General features: G+C 42.1%; 1 protein-coding gene across 4 annotated transcripts in view; it reads left to right on the top strand.

Moving 5' to 3' along the window:
* LOC132890478 (C-terminal binding protein 1) overlaps positions 1 to 17,584 on the top strand; it is a 131,311-nt gene that overhangs the window by 64,461 nt on the left and 49,266 nt on the right. For all 4 annotated transcript variants that reach the window (XR_009655196.1, XM_060927351.1, XM_060927350.1 and 1 more), the window contains exon 2: positions 13,924 to 14,078. Coding sequence is in view for 3 of the 4 variants with exons in the window: in XM_060927351.1 (XP_060783334.1) it covers positions 13,924 to 14,078 (155 nt within the window). In the remaining variant the exon portion in view is untranslated. The remainder of the gene's footprint in view (positions 1 to 13,923; positions 14,079 to 17,584) is intronic.

Raw genomic sequence — 17,584 nt, 5'->3', positions numbered from 1 at the left:
TCAATTTCCTAAAGAAGTTCTCATCGCGTGCAGGGTTGTTTATGTCGTTACCATGGCAACCCTGCGTGACATTTGGAGTCTGACAGAAAGCTTCGCAAGAGAGTGAGACCAGCGGTGTCATGGCTCAGATGGCTAAGGCACCGTACCATAAATCCGGGGACCCGGGTTCGATTCCGACCCGAGGTTATTTCCCGATCCCGTCTCTCTCTCCCCCGCTTATTTCCTGTCTCTCTATACTGTCCTATCTAAAAAAAAAAAAAAAAAACGAGACTGAGACCGCGGTTGAAAGATGGCAAGTCAAGATAACGAGTTAGTGGCAAAAAAAAAATACAACATCGGCAGTGTGGCAGTATTTTGGTTTCAAACCAAACGAAAAATCTAATATGTCCCCTAAGGCACACCATAGCCTGGGGTACTCCACTTCCACGAGATCTCTCCAATGAGTTGTGTTTTGAGTAGGTTACATGAGTAACAACAAGGTAAAATAATATAACGTATGACATTTGGGATGTGGGTAATAAACGTTTGAAATGTCATCTACTGAAGAAACGGAAGAAAACATCGTAGCGTAAACTGTTAGGTTTCTGGTGGGAATTAGCAATGCGCTTGCTATCTTTGTTGGGTGTGTTAAACCGTATGGATTTAAGTGGAATAATTGTAAGGAGTTATGTGATCAAGACAACGTTTTAAGCAAGGTAAGGCCATTTGATTATTAATTTCCCCGCCATGGCATGACATGGGCCCATATGATTTTGCCTTGTGCAGCTATCACGCATTTGAATTAGGTTCGCCTCATTTGCGCTGAAGAATATGGTTTATCGCGCAGTCTAAACGGACTTGGGTGTTGGTTGATTCTTTTTCTTTTCTTTTTTTATTTCCCATGCTTGAAAGGGTATGATCCTGCTCATCGTGTACTTTTTTTTGATGGAGTAGGTGAAATAGTGCTGCAAATGGCGTTTCAACGCAGACATGTGTAAACGACAGTTGAATGCTATTTTCAAGATGAAGGAAGAGTTGCGTGATGCTTTGAAATATCTCTTAATCCATTCATCAATGCACAAAATTCGCTATGCTGCTTTTAAATAGTACATTTGAGGCATAGGCGCACGTTCCACAGTAGGCCGAAACAAAATATTATTTTTTTCTCGGTAATACCGTATACCCCAGGAAAACACAGAGACAGTTTAAAGGTATCAAAATTTGGATACCGCCCAACCCTACCCTGGATTGGACTCGAGTGCATCGAAGGGCGCCACACGCACACACAAGGGTGATGTCGACCGAATTCTGATGAATATTCCCAATTTTTACAAAGAACATTCCCGGTATTTTATTGAAACAAAATGACAACAGGGTCAGTTTGGGATGCGCGTTATTTTTAAGAGCCTACCGTACATGTCGCCTAAAAATGAATTATTACAGAGTCCGTCGAGTCATTACTGTCACCTGTCTAACAGCACGCGTATTAATGTAGAAAGGCGGGAAACTATAATAACAAAATAAACCGAGCAAACAGACTGGGGACGACCTGAAGCTCAGTTCAGGGTTTTTTTTAATATACAGACGTCTGTGTTTATCTGATCAGCGTCGGTCATCAGATTAGGGAACAAACCGGAATGGTGGCATTCATTGACGTGAAATTTCAGTTTAAAGTTGACACACGAACGTCTAACCCTGCTGTGTGTGGGATATAAATAATCACGCACACTCGCTGGCCACTTCATTAGGAACCCCCATCTATACAACTGCGGTTTGATGCAGTTCTCTAATCAGCCGATCGCTTGACAGCAGCACAATGCATCAAATCACGCAGATCGAAATCGAGAGCCTCAGTTAATTCTCACTTCACTTCAAACATCCGAATGGGGAAAAAATTGCGATCTCAGAGTGTGACTTTCTTTCACTGTGGCATGGGTGTTGGTTTGAGCCAGATGGACTGGTTTGTGTATTTCAACAGCTAAGCGCTGATCTCCTGGGGTTTCCACACACAACAGTCTCTGGAGTTTACACAGCATGGTGCGAAACAAAGTCTTGTTGATACGAGAGGGTCAGAGGAAAATGGCCGGGTTGGTTCGAACTGCCAGGACGGATATAGTAACTCATAACTCTTTACAACCGTGGTGAACAGAAAAGTATCTCCGGATAAGTGTGTGTGTATATATATTAGTATGTGTGTATAAAAAAAATTAAGAAAAATTAAACTATAGACTATTTAACAATTATTTCATGAAATCGAGTCGAACATGAGTGGATAGCTGACGAGGCGCATAGCACGGAGTCGGCTGGAAGCCATGTATGACTAGACTGAGTGGAATAACGGTTTTATTCTATCCACATTCACTGGATTTTGAGGGCCCGTTTACATGAGGACGCTGTCGGGTAAAAACGACTAAATATTTTATCGGAAGTGCCTTTCGTCTACACGGGGACGGCGTTTCCGAGGCTGAAAAACGGAAAAAATTGAAAACGCCTTCCAGAGTGGATAAGTTAAAAACAGCCCCCGTTGCATATCCATCTAAACTACCCAATACGCGAAACTCTGCTCGGATCTGCTCACGTCGGGTACGCGTTTACGTCATACGTATGTCATATACTGTACATGCCAGCCCGGGAAGTAAGAAAGTAAGTAAAAAAGTAAGAGCATGTCTGATTACATCGATCCAACGGACCTTCAAGCTGCTCTGGCAGCTTTAATAAACGTCCAGGAGTCCTTCGAACATCTATACCGAATCTGCACATATACCGTTAATGAACAGAGGCGGGTATAGTATGCTCTTACTTTTTTACTTACTTTCCATAGCCAGAGTAGTCAAAGTTTTCGCGGCGCAGATGTGCAGATCAGACAAGACGGAAGACGTTGCGCATGCGTGCAGACATAGCGGAGGTCTTTCACAGCACCACGTAGCCGCCTGGCATTCACATCCAATTGAATTCCACACATTTATGCGTCACCGTATAGACGCAGATTTCCTCCTTGAAAACGGTCGTGTAGACGCGGGAAAAAGTGAGAACGAAAACAGACTTTTTTTTTTTTAAGACAAAATATCCAACAAAATCACTTCTGCTTATAATGTAAACCAAGCGGCGAAATGACAGTAGAAATTTGTGAAAAATGCTTTCATGATAATTCTTGGAAAAAAAAATGTCCTTACCATCAAATACTTTTTATTCCAGATTTTGTTGCTTTATTTTTTGGGGGGTTTTGTTTTTATTTCGTCTTTGGTTGGTTCAACAACCCGCGCCACCATTTTGTTTTTCTCTACTCGCGGTATATGAGCTGATAGCCTGGTAGTAGAGTAGCCAATCAGAGCGCGCGATTGCTCATATCCAGTGAATGTGGATAGAATAAATATATACATCTCAAAATATCAAACCTCCATCCTGACAGGGCTCTACGTTAACTTTGAGACATGGTTGCATTTGTAGAAATCTGGTTGCCTGAACTCAGAACATGGTTGCCCAAATATTACATATGATTTTTTTATTTATTATTCAACCTTCTCAGACGCTGTCTGTATCAACAAGCATTGACACTAGTGCCCCGTGCGAGTAATGCGATAATTAGTCATGTAGTGAAGGACATAGCGATAGCCAGTCCCCCCAGGATTTCGCGGGCCTTTTTTGTGATTGTCGCGGGCTAAAATGTCTGATGTTGCGGGGGTTTTTCCAAAAAATTGCGATGAAAGTTGCGGTGTTTTTTAGGTTTTTGTTGCGATTACATTGCGGGAGGAAGTGAAAGTTGCGAGAAACTGTTGCGATTTTCTCTTTTTGTGATTTAAAATTGAGTGATGTGTTAAATATTAAGTTATTACTGAAAAACTATTGATTAAAAAAAACAAAGACACTGAGAAATGGTCCTATAAACAACTTTACCAATATAAAAGATTACCAGGACTACAAAAATACAGAAAAATAGGCTTTACTTATCCAAATGCTCCTGTTGGTTCAAAAGTTAAAGTGCAGAGAACCTCACAGCACAACATGAAGTTACCTTAAAATATAATATAAATGCCTCAGCTTTCATGTAAGAAAAAAAACTATTAATACTAGTACTGTGTGCAGGCAGTCTCTCCTGAAGACTAAATTAAACAATAATTATAAACTAATAAAATAAATGGCTCAGGCTTCATAGAAGAAAAAAAACAATTTGAACAGAATCTCACAGTATGATGCTGAAGCTGCCGAAACAATGGAAAATAAAATACCATTTTGGCAAAAATGTTGGCATCCATTAATTTCTTGTATTAAGTAAAAAATAATGTAAAGTGCGCACAGTCCTTCACTGTAAACATCACACACTTTCAGTAACAGAATTTAAGCCTACATAAACACTGACTCGCACATGCAGTGTTGCCAGATACTGCTGACGTTTTCCAGTCCAAAATATGTTCAAAATCCGCCAAAATGCACTTAAAACCGCCCAATCTGCCAACACTGTGCGCATGCTGCTTCTCTTGAACGTATACACGGAAGTAAGGCGGAAGGTAGTTTGTCGACGTCACCTCAAGACGACGCCAACGATTGGTCAAATTTGCGGGAAAGTTGCGGTGATTGGATATAATTGCAACACCGCCCTGAATTCGCGGGGATTGGTTGAATTTGCGTTGAAGTTGCAAATCGCAACATCGTGAAATCCTGGAGGGTCTGAATAGAACACTGAATATGCACTACGCGATAATTATTAGCAATGGGAAACTGTATTGCAAGCCCGCGATGTGCAAATGTGAATTCCGCTAGTTGTTGAACATCCTGTAATGATAACATGGACGCGGTCTTTCCGAGTCAAACAATCGCAAATTGTGATGGAATTTCATCATAATATGAATGAATAAACATCGTTTTTCACGCAAGTTGACACATTTGGGTAGTTGCCCGATCGGGCAAGCATTTGTGAGAGTCTGGTTGTCCGAATCTATTGAATGGTTGCCCCGGGCAATCGGGCTATTGTTAATGTCGAGCCCTGCCTGAAGGCTCTGTGCAAGCACAGTTGGTATAACCTGGGAAATCCCATGCTGCTTTGCACAATCGTTCCGATCTGAAAAGACAGCATGGAAACTATGGTCTAAAGGCTCGCCTGAGTTAGGGAGCCAATCAGAGACTGGGGAGGGGTGGAAAGACGGTGACGCGTACTACTCGACAAACGGAAGCTTGTAGTTTATTTGGGACTGTTTACGGATCACATTTAACATGGCGGCGAGCGATACGAACCAAACTTTCGATCAAGCTTTAGACACTGTTCTGAATAGTTTAGAGCGAAAGTTTGTTTGAAAAAAAGAACAGCGTTTGGCGTTACAGTCTTTGGTTGACACGAAGACAGATGCCTTTGCCTTGCTCCCGACAGGGTTTGGTAAAAGTCTCATTTTTGTCTTGCACAAATGGCAGTAATCGTTCGGTGCCATTGTTTTCCTATTTTTGTTTTGCTTTCTCTTTCTGTTTCCTTCTCTTCTTCGTCGCTCTAACTACGTCACCGGGTACAACTGCCATGATTGGCCATGGGCTACGTATACGCCAAATGATAGACATTCACAACGTCCAATAAACGGCCGTTGACAATCGTAAACCACACCTCCCCTACGAGAAATTCAATAGGCGGATTCCAGACCATATTTGACTTGTGATATGGTCTGGTGTTAACCAGACTACAGTTGGTAGTCTAACTTATCAAGATTTCATACCGAACAACACTCACTGCTCGGAATGAACACACGTTTTTAATACGTAACGAGAAAAACGCAAAGTGGCTATGCTTTTGTGTTGTCCTGTGTCCCAATTGGAATTTGATTACCAGTTTATCAATGATTACAAGGTTTAAATTATTAATGAGCACACTGACGTTTTTAGCTGTTTATATTTAACATCATGGAATGTCCACGAGGAGTTAGTTCCGCGCCATGTCGTGTTGCAGACGAACCTGTGCAAAGCGCACAGTTGACGTCATGTACAAAGATTCACTCATGACTGCTGTGACAAAGTGAGACAAGACGGGTTCTTCTTCTTCTTAGACATGAGACCATCCCGGCATCCGAAACCACTCACTTGTTCACTATTCCCTGCTCGCTATATCAGGAATCACTATATAGTGTGCTCATTGGTAAAATGACTCGGACACTAGTCCATCGCACTGTCGTTTGTCATTGCTGTCGCACAATTAAAACGTGCCAGATCAGCACTGCCAGGCTGCTGGATTTTCAAAATAATAAATACACGCACGTGTTTTTGCGATAAATCCATATTATTACCGAGCGTCTTTCGTACATTAATAAATACAAAGTACCGGCGTCTTTCGGTTCTTTTTAAATCAAGGCTGAATGCTATGGAATCAATTTTGTGCCAAAATGTTCATACAATACTTTTGAAATATCAGACAAAAACGATAAATCAAAATACAGAAAAAGAAAAAAAAGTCAATTTTTTTTAGACTGGCAAACAAATTATTCGTGTAATCGTGCAAAATATCAGTCTATTACTCTTCAGAAACCTTTTATTTTTGTTCTGCGGCTTTCTCAGTTTTGTTTGACGTAATTTATTTTGGTCGCGATTCCAGCTTTCTCGTTTGCGCTCCCTGACTTTTCGCTTGCAGTTTTGCCGCAAACTTCACGTGTGGGCGGGCTGTCCAGGAATGCATTCCCATTGGCTAAGGCCAAGAAAAAATAATTGTTTGTTTCCGGTTACCCGACCGACCGTTTAAAAAATGCCCCGACCCTAGACTTTTTTGTTAGATGTTTAAAAAAAAAAAAAAGTATTTTCGCCGACCAACAATAAATTTTGAAAAAAAAAAATATCTGCATTACGATTTGCATAATATTGTCGATCTGACAAGTGACTAATTCTAAAACGCATATATCGGACAAGAAACTCTCATTGATTTCTCACGGCCTCAATCTGACGTCATGACCTCTTTCCGGGAAACTCCGGCTTGTGTTGTACACAACGCTAGGCATCATGGCGGCCAACGAAGTGTTCTCGATTACCGTGATCGGTTGCGACCACACGGAAGATTGTAAGACAATAAGTTCATTTTATAAGTTTTCAACTGTAAAAGAACTCTACGAACATTAACATCCTCCGCTGGACGAGTCATGCAAACAGTATACACACAGCGCCCAGGCTAACGGCGGTATCGATATCGCGATGTTCTTTGTATTCATATTAAACATACAAGTTCACAACATAGGGTTCCTAATAAAGTTAAGGTTCAACATTTGTAGTTATGTTTATAGTTCCTTTAAGCGTCCGAGCACTCCATATTTTATCCATGGGCTCCGAATCCTGTATTCCACAAGCTTCACTGGTTTTCTTAGGCCTGGTTCTGGATGGTTGAGTCACAGAATGACACTTCCCCACTATGTGCCACTGTTTGTCCCACACCTAAAATTTATTTTTAAAAAAAAACAAAAACCTACCTACCCGGTATTTTGTGTGATATAAAAAGACCTACCTACCCACCCTATTTTTTTTCAAGATGTAATAGCAAACAAACAATTATTTTTTTCTTGGCCTAACTTGTGTTTGACTGACAGCTACGCTCAGCCATTCCCTACTCGGATTCTGGCGGACTGTTTGACGAGTGGCCGATCCATTGACGGTAAACAAGGATCGAGTGGACTTGTGTACTACTGCAACACATATTACAACACATTTGTCGCGCACTTAGACTTTGTTGAATTAATTCAATATCACAGTCGCTACTGAAGTCCACTCGATCCTTGTTTACCGTCAATGGATCGGTCACTCGTCAAACAGTCCGCCAGAATCCGAGTAGGGAATGGCTGAGCGCAGCTGTCAGTCAAACACAAGTTAGCCAATGGGAATGCATTCCTGGATAGCCCACCCACACGTGAAGTTTGCGCCAAAACTGCGAGCAAAAAGTCAGGGAGCGCAAACGAGAAAGCTGGAATCGCAACCAAAATAAATTGCGCCGAGAAAGACGCGGAACAAAAATAAAAGGTTTCTGAAGAGTAACAGACTGATATTTTGCACGATTACACGAATAATTTGTTTGCCAGTCTAAAAAAATTGACTCTTTTTTTTGTATTTTGATTTGTCGTTTTTGTTTGATATTTCAAAAGTATTTGAACATTTTGGCACAAAGTTGATTCCGTAGAATGCTTTTTGACGCCGCCTTTTATTCAATCAAATTTGAGGCTTTTGATTTTTCAGCGCGACCGCAATGCATGACGGGATTTATTGCTTGGTTAGTGACCATCGGTTGTTCAGTACTTTTCGTGATGCATTGTGGGATACTTTGAGTGCACTAGAAAGGGTGTAATAATTCTCACTATACGTACATTCGGACAGCACAACAAAATGGCGACCTCACTTTTTATAGTCCACTACATAGTGAGGAGTAAGGCCCCGGTCACACCGCCCGAACTTTGCTGGAGCGTTCCTTGAACGGTAGGGAGGGGGGGCCGAATTTCGACAACGCTCGTCACCGCGCACAAAATGGGAAAAAAATCGAAAACACGGGCGTTGGCTTAGCGGTGCACCGCTGAAGCCGGCGTTGCTTTAGCGTTGGTTGAGCGGTAGCGAGCGTTGGTTTAGCGGTGACGCGAGCGTTGGTATAGCGGCGTTCTGCGCATGCGGGCTTTGGCTCGGCGGGGGCATAAAGTTGGTTTAGCACCAATCATAGCAAGTCTCTCAGCATCCATGGTGATACAGTTTTACTGTAACTTTGAGCAAATTCGATATAGATGAGGTCTGAACTCAACGGCAGCTCGATTCCAAATGAGCTCCTGGTCCATTTCTCCCCGTATTTATAGCCAAATTCTGGTCCCGCTCCAACACCTCTATACCAACGCCAAACCAAAGTTCATCGCCGCCATGGATAGCTGCTTCAACGCCCGACACCGTTCCAGCAACCCCGTGTCCGCTCGTAAAACGCTTACAACCGCTCCACCGAAGTTTGTGCAACGTTTAATCGCCGCCCGGGCAACGCTGGCGAAGCAGCAGTGGTCCAGCGTTCAAGATTTCTGCGTTGGCCTAGCGGACCCAAGCGTCCACGAACTTGCGTCTAGCGGTGCCAAACTTTGACTGGGCATTGGTGGAGCGGGGGTGAACTTTGCCGGGGCGGAAAATTGCCCCCTCCTCACCGCTCGCAATATTTTGTGTAGCTCAAAACTTTCGGAGCGGTAGGAGGGCCCCTCGAGAAACATCAGCGGTGGCCGAGCATATACGGCGTTGCTTTAACGGGGGCCAACTTTTGTTAAACGGTGGTGAACGGTTACGAGCGGTGATGAATTTTTTTCACCGCTCCAGGAACGCTCCAGCAAAGTTCGGGCGGTGTGACCGGGGCCTTAGGAGTAATTTCGGACACGGGGCATATCCTGTGAATGGAAAGAGTGACTTAATATTAGCCTGTGATTTCAAGATCTACTGTCAGAACTGCTGTGATAGTAAATTAATCAGCATGAATTCAAAAGCACTGTGGTCCAAGTATTCAACGTAGTCAGAAGGTGACCTGCCTCCTCATTATCCCGCAGTTCTCTGGTACGATTAGCCTTCAGTATTTAGCGTCTCAGGCTATCTAACGGTCCACGTCAGGATGCATCGGCGTTGCAGTATGTTCAGGAAGCGCAAGTGTGACAAGTGAGAAAATAACCCAGTGTGCTTGGTCATGCGCGCTGTAATCGGTAGTAGCGTTTTGTCCAAGTCAGTGACGGATTTATCTCATGTTTGTCCCAGAGATATGTGAATATCTCACTGGAGGTCAAGTATAGAGTTTATTTTCCAGGGCGTGCTTTATTTTGGGAATATTCTCTGTGAGATTAACCTTGAGAGTTAATGTTTGTGTCTATGCTTGAATCTGGGCTTTTTTTTTTTTTTGTATACAGAAACAGGGCTGGCACAAGAGCAAAGCTGTTTCAAGGCCCGCAGGAGGGCAGTTGTTTAAACGGGTCGCTTATTTTTGCATTTTATGAATTTTTATACTTGTATAATGGCCTGGTGAGCATGATTACGCTTCGTTATTTCCGCCAGCCGACAGGCAACCCGTGTGCTCAGGTTATGAGGAAACGTTAAGAGTGGTGAAGAAGCCTTTTGTTTTTCTGCACCAGAGACGTGGAACACATTACGCATCAACCAAAATGGTTTCATGTAGAATTTAATCAGGTTTTATTGTTTGCTTTGTTTTATTGGCAAATAACTTTTTGTATTTCTTTAGTGCACTTTTATTGTGCGGTTTTTTTTTTCTTTTAAACGCTTTTGTTTTTTATTTTGTACTATTATTTTTGTCTTTGTCACTGCAATTATACGTTGCTTTTTTTTTTTCTTTTAATCGTTTTGGTATTTAATTTTTTGCTAAATTTTTTTCACTTTTTTTCTGCTTTTTATTTGAGGGTGTAAAGCACTTTGGGATTATTATTATTATTATTATTATTATTATTATTATTATTATTATGTGCCAATTAAAGGAGTTTTCTTCCATAAAGTTAATTGCAAAGACGTAGAATTGAGTGCAATTGCATAATCCTGATTGGCTAGTTTAAAATAAATAAATGTAGTAATTCCATGATAAATAATTAAGTTATTCCACGAAATCGAGTCGTACATGAGCTGATAGCCGACGAGGCACGTAGCACCGAGTCGGCTGTCAGCCACGTACAACGAGATTGAGTGGAATAATTGTTTTATTCTCTCCACGTTCACTGGATTTTGAGAAACGGAGCTTTTTTTTTTTTTTGCAAATTCTATCAATGAAAACCTTTTTATACAAGATGTCCGACAAAATCATTTCCACTTCGAATGTAAACAAACCGGCGAAATAACAGGAGCAATTTGTGAAAAATGTGATGATAAAAATAATAATTCTTGAAAAATAAAAATGATGCCTTCTTACCATCAAATACTTTTATTCCTTTTTGTATTTTTTTTTTTTTTTTTAAAGTTTCGTCCTCAGTTGGTTCAGCAAAACGCTCCGCCATTTTCTTTTTTTTTTGACGATTGGCAAACCAGGTGCATTACCGCCACCGACTGGGCTGGAGTGTGGAACAGGAGATAGTAGGAGGTGGGGGAAAGAACTAATATTCTTTTAATTTAGCTATTTCTCATCTCATTATCTCTCGCCGCTTTATCCTGTTCTACAGGGTCGCAGGCAAGCTGGAGCCTATCCCAGCTGACTATGGGCGAAAGGCGGGGTACACCCTGGACAAGTCGCCAGGTCATTACAGGGGAAACCGGAGCACCCGGAGGAAACCCACGCGGACACGGGGAGAACATGCAAACTCCACACAGAGAGGCCCTCGCCGGGCACGGGGCTCGAACCCGGACCTTCTTGCTGTGAGGCGACAGCGCGAACCACTACACCGCTGTGCCGCCCTTAGCCATTTCTGTTTCTTTTAAATACTTGATAAAGTGATATCTCTGACTTGATGTGCTCCGCCATTTTGTTTTCCCTCTACTCACGGTATATGAGCCGATATCCTAGTAGTAGAGTGACCAATCAGAGTGCTCGATTGCTTCGACCAAATAAAAAAAATAGTGTGTTTCCAGTAACCCGACCGACCGAGAATTTCGGCGGCGAAATTGCCGACCGTAAAGTTTTTATTACAAATTTCCCTCGATCTTTTAGTGTAAGTGGCGTTAGTTTGTCATAATTTTTTGTTTCAACGCATTCAAGTTGTGAAAGAAACGATAAAAAGTAAAATGTTTCGCCACTTCTATCAGCCCTCCTGCATAAACATGGAAGCGCACTTGTATACTGAAGGAGGAAGGTAAAACTGAGCCGAGCCGCCATTTTGAATCCTCGTTCAAGGCTGTAATGCAAATTGCTTCCTCTTCAGTATACAAGTGCACTTCCATGGCAGGGAAAAACACTACGTTTTGCCGCCTATGTAGTCCCCTATTTATACAAATAGGAGTCATTCAGGATTCAGCCATGTTTTTGCTCGACCCAAGTTCTACAGTAGGCTAGGCTAGGCCGTCTGCTTTTAATGGAAGTAGCCTAGCCTAGGACGTTATTTTCACGTTATTTCTTGATAAGGTGTTTTCACGTTATTACATGAAAATATCATGAAATAACGTGATAATTTCGTATCATGAAATTACGTGATGTTATGTTATTACATGATAAATATATTGTAAAAACGTGATAACTTTGTTAACAATATCTTTTCACGTAATTACTTGATTCTAAGCCAATTTTTTTGAGTGTGGCAGCAATACGCTTCCATAGATCATAACTCGAACTCTCGCGATATTTTTTTTTTATTCGTTTAAAGATTTAAAACACTTATTTTATTATGATGTGTGGTATAAAGGATTCTGTGCCAAAATACTATTTTGTAAGATGTTTACTTGTGTTAATTTTTTCGAACAAAATAAAAAAAAAATTAAGGAAAAAAAAAAAACTTTTTCCTACCTACCGACCTTATTTTAGTATTTCATGTTACCTGAAACACACCAGGGTTTTTTCTAGAAAAATTTAGTATGAGCGCGCTCACCATGGCGGGGGGGGGGAATGGTGCCGGTTGTCCCCCCCCGCCGTGCAAAGCCTTTGAAAAATGCTCCAATGGGACATTCTGAGGCTATCTGAGAGGGAAATTGTAACAAGTTGTCTGTCAACATTGAAAAAGAAAGAAGTAATCATCTTCTGCCCCGGACAGTCTTTGGCTTTCTTCCGTTTCGTACCGCAGGATGACATCTTTAAATGCCCAAGTGTCAACAAAAACAACTCGCGAACTACTTCTGTCAAAAGCTCCCGCGCCAGTGGGCGGAAGGTCATTCAGTCTCGAGAAATCTCGCTCTACAAGTCAGCTGACCTTGTATGTAACCCATGTCAAATCTCGCGAGAGCAGCCGCGACAAGTAAACAACATGGCGCCTCAGTCTGGAAAACGCCAATTCGGATTGTTTTTGCACCGTCTGGCGGTGTATCTACTATGATTGGAATATTTTTGGAGCAATTATAACGTATTTGATGATCAGACACATTGTCACGTAGTGTTGCTGGGATGTTTTCACGGAGTCGGTAAGGGGGCGCACGCCGAGAGTAAGAGGGCGCAGCGCCCCTGTTCCCCCGTTTAGACGAAAGCCTGCACACTTTTTTTTTTTTTTTTGGCCTTATATCCAGTGAATGTGGATAGAATAAATTTTATACATTTAAACATCATATTTATGGAGCACTGGACGTTTTGAGTTCCACATCTTAAAGTGCTGTACATAAAAGATTGGAGGGTTGAAACATGCTGCTTGTGAAAGAACTAATGAAAATAAATAATGAAACCGTGTAGCTCCACAGTCTAAACGTACAGCTGAGTGAAGCGCTGAAGAAACGTTGCACAAAACCAGACGTTGGTGCCAAATCCGTTTGTGTTCCCTGAGAGTATCTAGACATTGATCGGTCATGCGAAAGTTTTTCCTCTTATTGAATTTCCTTGTGTATTGTATCTTTATCTGGAGTCATTGAACCATCTTGCTCTTTTTTTTTAAGGCTGTAATGCTGGAGCGTGGGGTGGCCTCGATTTCCAAGCCGCGGCTCGTATTGCTTGCCGTGATTCATTTTGCCACTAAGTGGAATTGATTCTTGCTTCACGGGGGAGGCGAGTCTTTCGTTCTGTACCAGTCCAGTTGCTGTAATTGAGACATTTGAATGCATATCGCACGCTACAGAAACGACAGACTCGAGGACATCTCGAGCATTCGTTGCATCATTATCATATTTATTAGACGTCTTCTGGCGAGGGATGAATATTTAAACGAGGCTTCTATCTAAACGGTTCCAAACCCGCGGTGTAATTTTGGACTACTCATAATTCAGCTGTGAAATGACCTCAGATTCGGGTCTCTTTAGAATTCAACACAACCGTGAGCTCTTGTTTATTGCCTCTGACCAGAGCCCAACCCAGTAACCCTTGGATGTTTTGCATTCGTGTCAAACCACAGTGAGGAAAAAGTCGTAACTCAACTTCCATATCTCTCTGTGCAGGCATCAGGCCTCCAATCATGAACGGGCCCATGCACCCTCGCCCTCTGGTGGCGCTGCTGGACGGCCGGGACTGCACGGTGGAGATGCCCATCCTGAAAGACGTGGCCACTGTGGCCTTTTGCGATGCTCAGTCCACCCAGGAGATCCACGAGAAGGTAGAGGAATCTTTTCTTGCATTGTTTATGTACATTCAAACTAGTCGGACAAATCGGACCTGTTCAGAAGAAAAAAAATCGAATTACAGTTATATACGTGTGTGTGTGTGTGTGTGTGTGTGTGTGTGTGTGTGTGTGATATTCTAGCATTTTCTAGCCTAGCTGTATGTTTAGCACTGGGACAGTCTTAAACCCATAGACCTCTTTATTAGGAACACGTGCACACCTGCACATTTATGCATTCAGCCAATCATGTAGCAGCAGCAGGATAGTACATCAAGAGCTTCGTACTGAATTTCACATCTAACATCCGAATAGATGACTTGCAACCACATGATCAAAACGTGCTACGTCATGAGCGTCCGCCATGATGGCGGATATACAAAGCGACTAGGATAGCAGCCGCTGAAAGCGTGTCTGTAAACAATGCTGAATTTTCTCAGTATTTCCACGATTTGAACGCTCGAGCGAAGATTCGATACAAAAAGAAGGTGGATATGTGTAGTTTTGACCTACAACCCCGATTCCAAAAAAGTTGGGACAAAAGTCCAAATTGTAAATAAAAACGGAATGCAATGATGTGGAAGTTTCAAAATTCCATATTTTATTCAGAATAGAACATAGATGACATATCAAATGTTTAAACTGAGAAAATGCATCATTTAAAAAGAAAAATTAGGTGATTTTAAATTTCATGACAACACATCTCAAAGTTGGGACAAGGCCATGTTTCCCACTGTGAGACATCCCCTTTTCTCTTTACAACAGTCTGTAAACGTCTGGGGACTGAGGAGACAAGCTGCTCAAGTTTAGGGATAGGAATGTTAACCCATTCTTGTCTAATGTAGGATTCTAGTTGCTCAACTGTCTTAGGTCTTTTTTGTCGTATCTTCCGTTTTATGATGCGCCAAATGTTTTCTACGGGTGAAAGATCTGGACTGCAGGCTGGCCAGTTCAGTACCCGGACCCTTCTTCTACGCAGCCATGATGCTGTAATTGATGCAGTATGTGGTTTGGCATTGTCATGTTGGAAAATGCAAGGTCTTCCCTGAAAGAGACGTCGTCTGGATGGGAGCATATGTTGCTCTAGAACCTGGATATACCTTTCAGCATTGATAGTGTATTTCCAGATGTGTAAGCTGCCCATGCCACACGCACTAATGCAACCACATTCCATCAGAGATGCAGGCTTCTGAACTGAGCGCTGATAACAACTTGGGTCGTCCTTCTCCTCTTTAGTCCGAATGACACGGCGTCCCTGATTTCCATAAAGAACTTCAAATTTTGATTCGTCTGACCACAGAACAGTTTTCCACTTTGCCACAGTCCATTTTAAATGAGCCTTGGCCCAGAGAAGACGTCTGCGCTTCTGGATCATGTTTAGATACGGCTTCTTCTTTGAACTATAGAGTTTTAGCTGGCAGCGGCGGATGGCACGGTGAATTGTGTTCACAGATAATGTTCTCTGGAAATATTCCTGAGCCCATTTTGTGATTTCCAATACAGAAGCATGCCTGTATGTGTTGCAGTGCCGTCTAAGGGCCCGAAGATCACGGGCACCCAGTATGGTTTTCCGGCCTTGACCCTTAGGCACAGAGATTCTTCCAGATTCTCTGAATCTTTTGATGATATTATGCACTGTAGATGATGATATGTTCAAACTCTTTGCAATTTTACACTGTCGAACTCCTTTCTGATATTGCTCCACTATTTGTCGGTGCAGAATTAGGGGGATTGGTGATCCTCTTCCCATCTTTACTTCTGAGAGCCGCTGCCACTCCAAGATGCTCTTTTTATACCCAGTCATGTTAATGACCTATTGCCAATTGACCTAACGAGTTGCAATTTGGTCCTCCAGCTGTTCCTTTTTTGTACCTTTAACTTTTCCAGCCTCTTATTGCCCCTGTCCCAACTTTTTTGAGATGTGTTGCTGTCATGAAATTTCAAATGAGCCAATATTTGGCATGAAATTTCAAAATGTCTCACTTTCAACATTTGATATGTTGTCTATGTTCTATTGTGAATACAATATCAGTTTTTGAGATTTGTAAATTATTGCATTCTGTTTTTATTTACAATTTGTACTTTGTCCCAACTTTTTTGGAATCGGGGTTGTATATTATTTAAAAAAGTCAAACTTTTCTGAACATAAGACGCTTCTAATGACCATCGAGTACCCAGATATCGCGTTTTATCTGGTTTGGGTGCCGAAGAATCAAGTCCGACCCTGGATGAAACACAGCCCGTGTTCTGAGCGGGTGCCCAGTCTGGATTGTTTCTGTCGTATAATTTTGCTGGCGCTCCGAGAAGCGAAACTGTAATACACGAGTTAAAATTATAACAACGACCGAGTGATCCACGACAAGACGGAGCGCTCATTTTATAGCAAAATTCTCGCAACACGAAATAAAATTCTTCCATGATATTATCAAGAAAGCTTTTGAATCTCACCTGAGATAAAATGATCACTGCAAACATGAGCAGTTTTGGTTTTAGCCTGTTAGATCAGCCCTGCCGATGTTGTTCAGCCGTGCTCGTCTCGTCTCCTCTCCGTACTAAGCCTCAGTTTCCTCGCCCTCTTTCCGAATCACAAACGGAATTTGAAAAAATCAGAACGTGCCACGGTCACGAGTACTGTCGTGACCACAACCATATACAGCACAAAGATATGGCGTCGCTAAAAGAACGCTTAAAGCAGTGGAAAAACAGAGTCGCGCACACATGGTTATGTTTTGTATGGAATGTCGCTTGACCCCGTGTTTGTATCTCCACCAACATGGCCGACATCCGGGTTTCTATTTTGCTTTGACGTCACTTGCAAGTCAAGGGTAGGAGGAGAAAAAATGGATCTCATTGAAACAGTTGAGACAGAAAAACAAAATATCCAGGTACGCTTGAAAAAAGTCTTTTCTGTCAGTTAACCGCAAACGTAAGCGCCGGAGGTTTGCGAAACTTTGACTGGAGCCGTGTCCTCTGGTCTGATGGAACAAAAATTGAGCTTTTTGGGAATAAACCCTCAAGGTGGGTTTGGCGTCAAAAGAAGGATGTCTGTGATGAAAAGAACCCGATCCCAGCTGTAAAATTTGGTAGAGGTTCCGTGATGTTTTGGGGCTGTTTTTCCTCCAAAGCCCCTGAAACCTTGTTTGGGTACATGGCGTCATGGACTCCATGAAATCCCAGGACGTTTTAAATCAATATCTGGCTGCTTCTACGAGGAAACTAAAACTGGATCGTCAGTGGATCTTCCAGCAGGACAGTTATCCAAAGTATACAGTGGTGCTTGAAAGTTTGTGAACCCTTTAGAATTTTCTATATTTCTGCATATTATGGCCTAATACATCATCAGATTTTCACACAAGTCCTAAAAGTAGATAAAGAGAACCCAGTTAAACAAATGAGACAAAAATATTATACTTGGTCATTTATTTATTGAGGAAAATGATCCAATATTACATATCTGTGAGTGGCAAAAGTATGTGAACCTTTGCTTTCAGTACCTGGTGTGA

Source organism: Neoarius graeffei, chromosome 8 (genome assembly GCF_027579695.1).
Source record: "Neoarius graeffei isolate fNeoGra1 chromosome 8, fNeoGra1.pri, whole genome shotgun sequence".
Classification (NCBI taxonomy): domain Eukaryota; kingdom Metazoa; phylum Chordata; class Actinopteri; order Siluriformes; family Ariidae; genus Neoarius; species Neoarius graeffei.
Note: the sequence above shows the minus strand (reverse complement) of the source record. Positions and strands in the feature narration are given on the sequence as shown.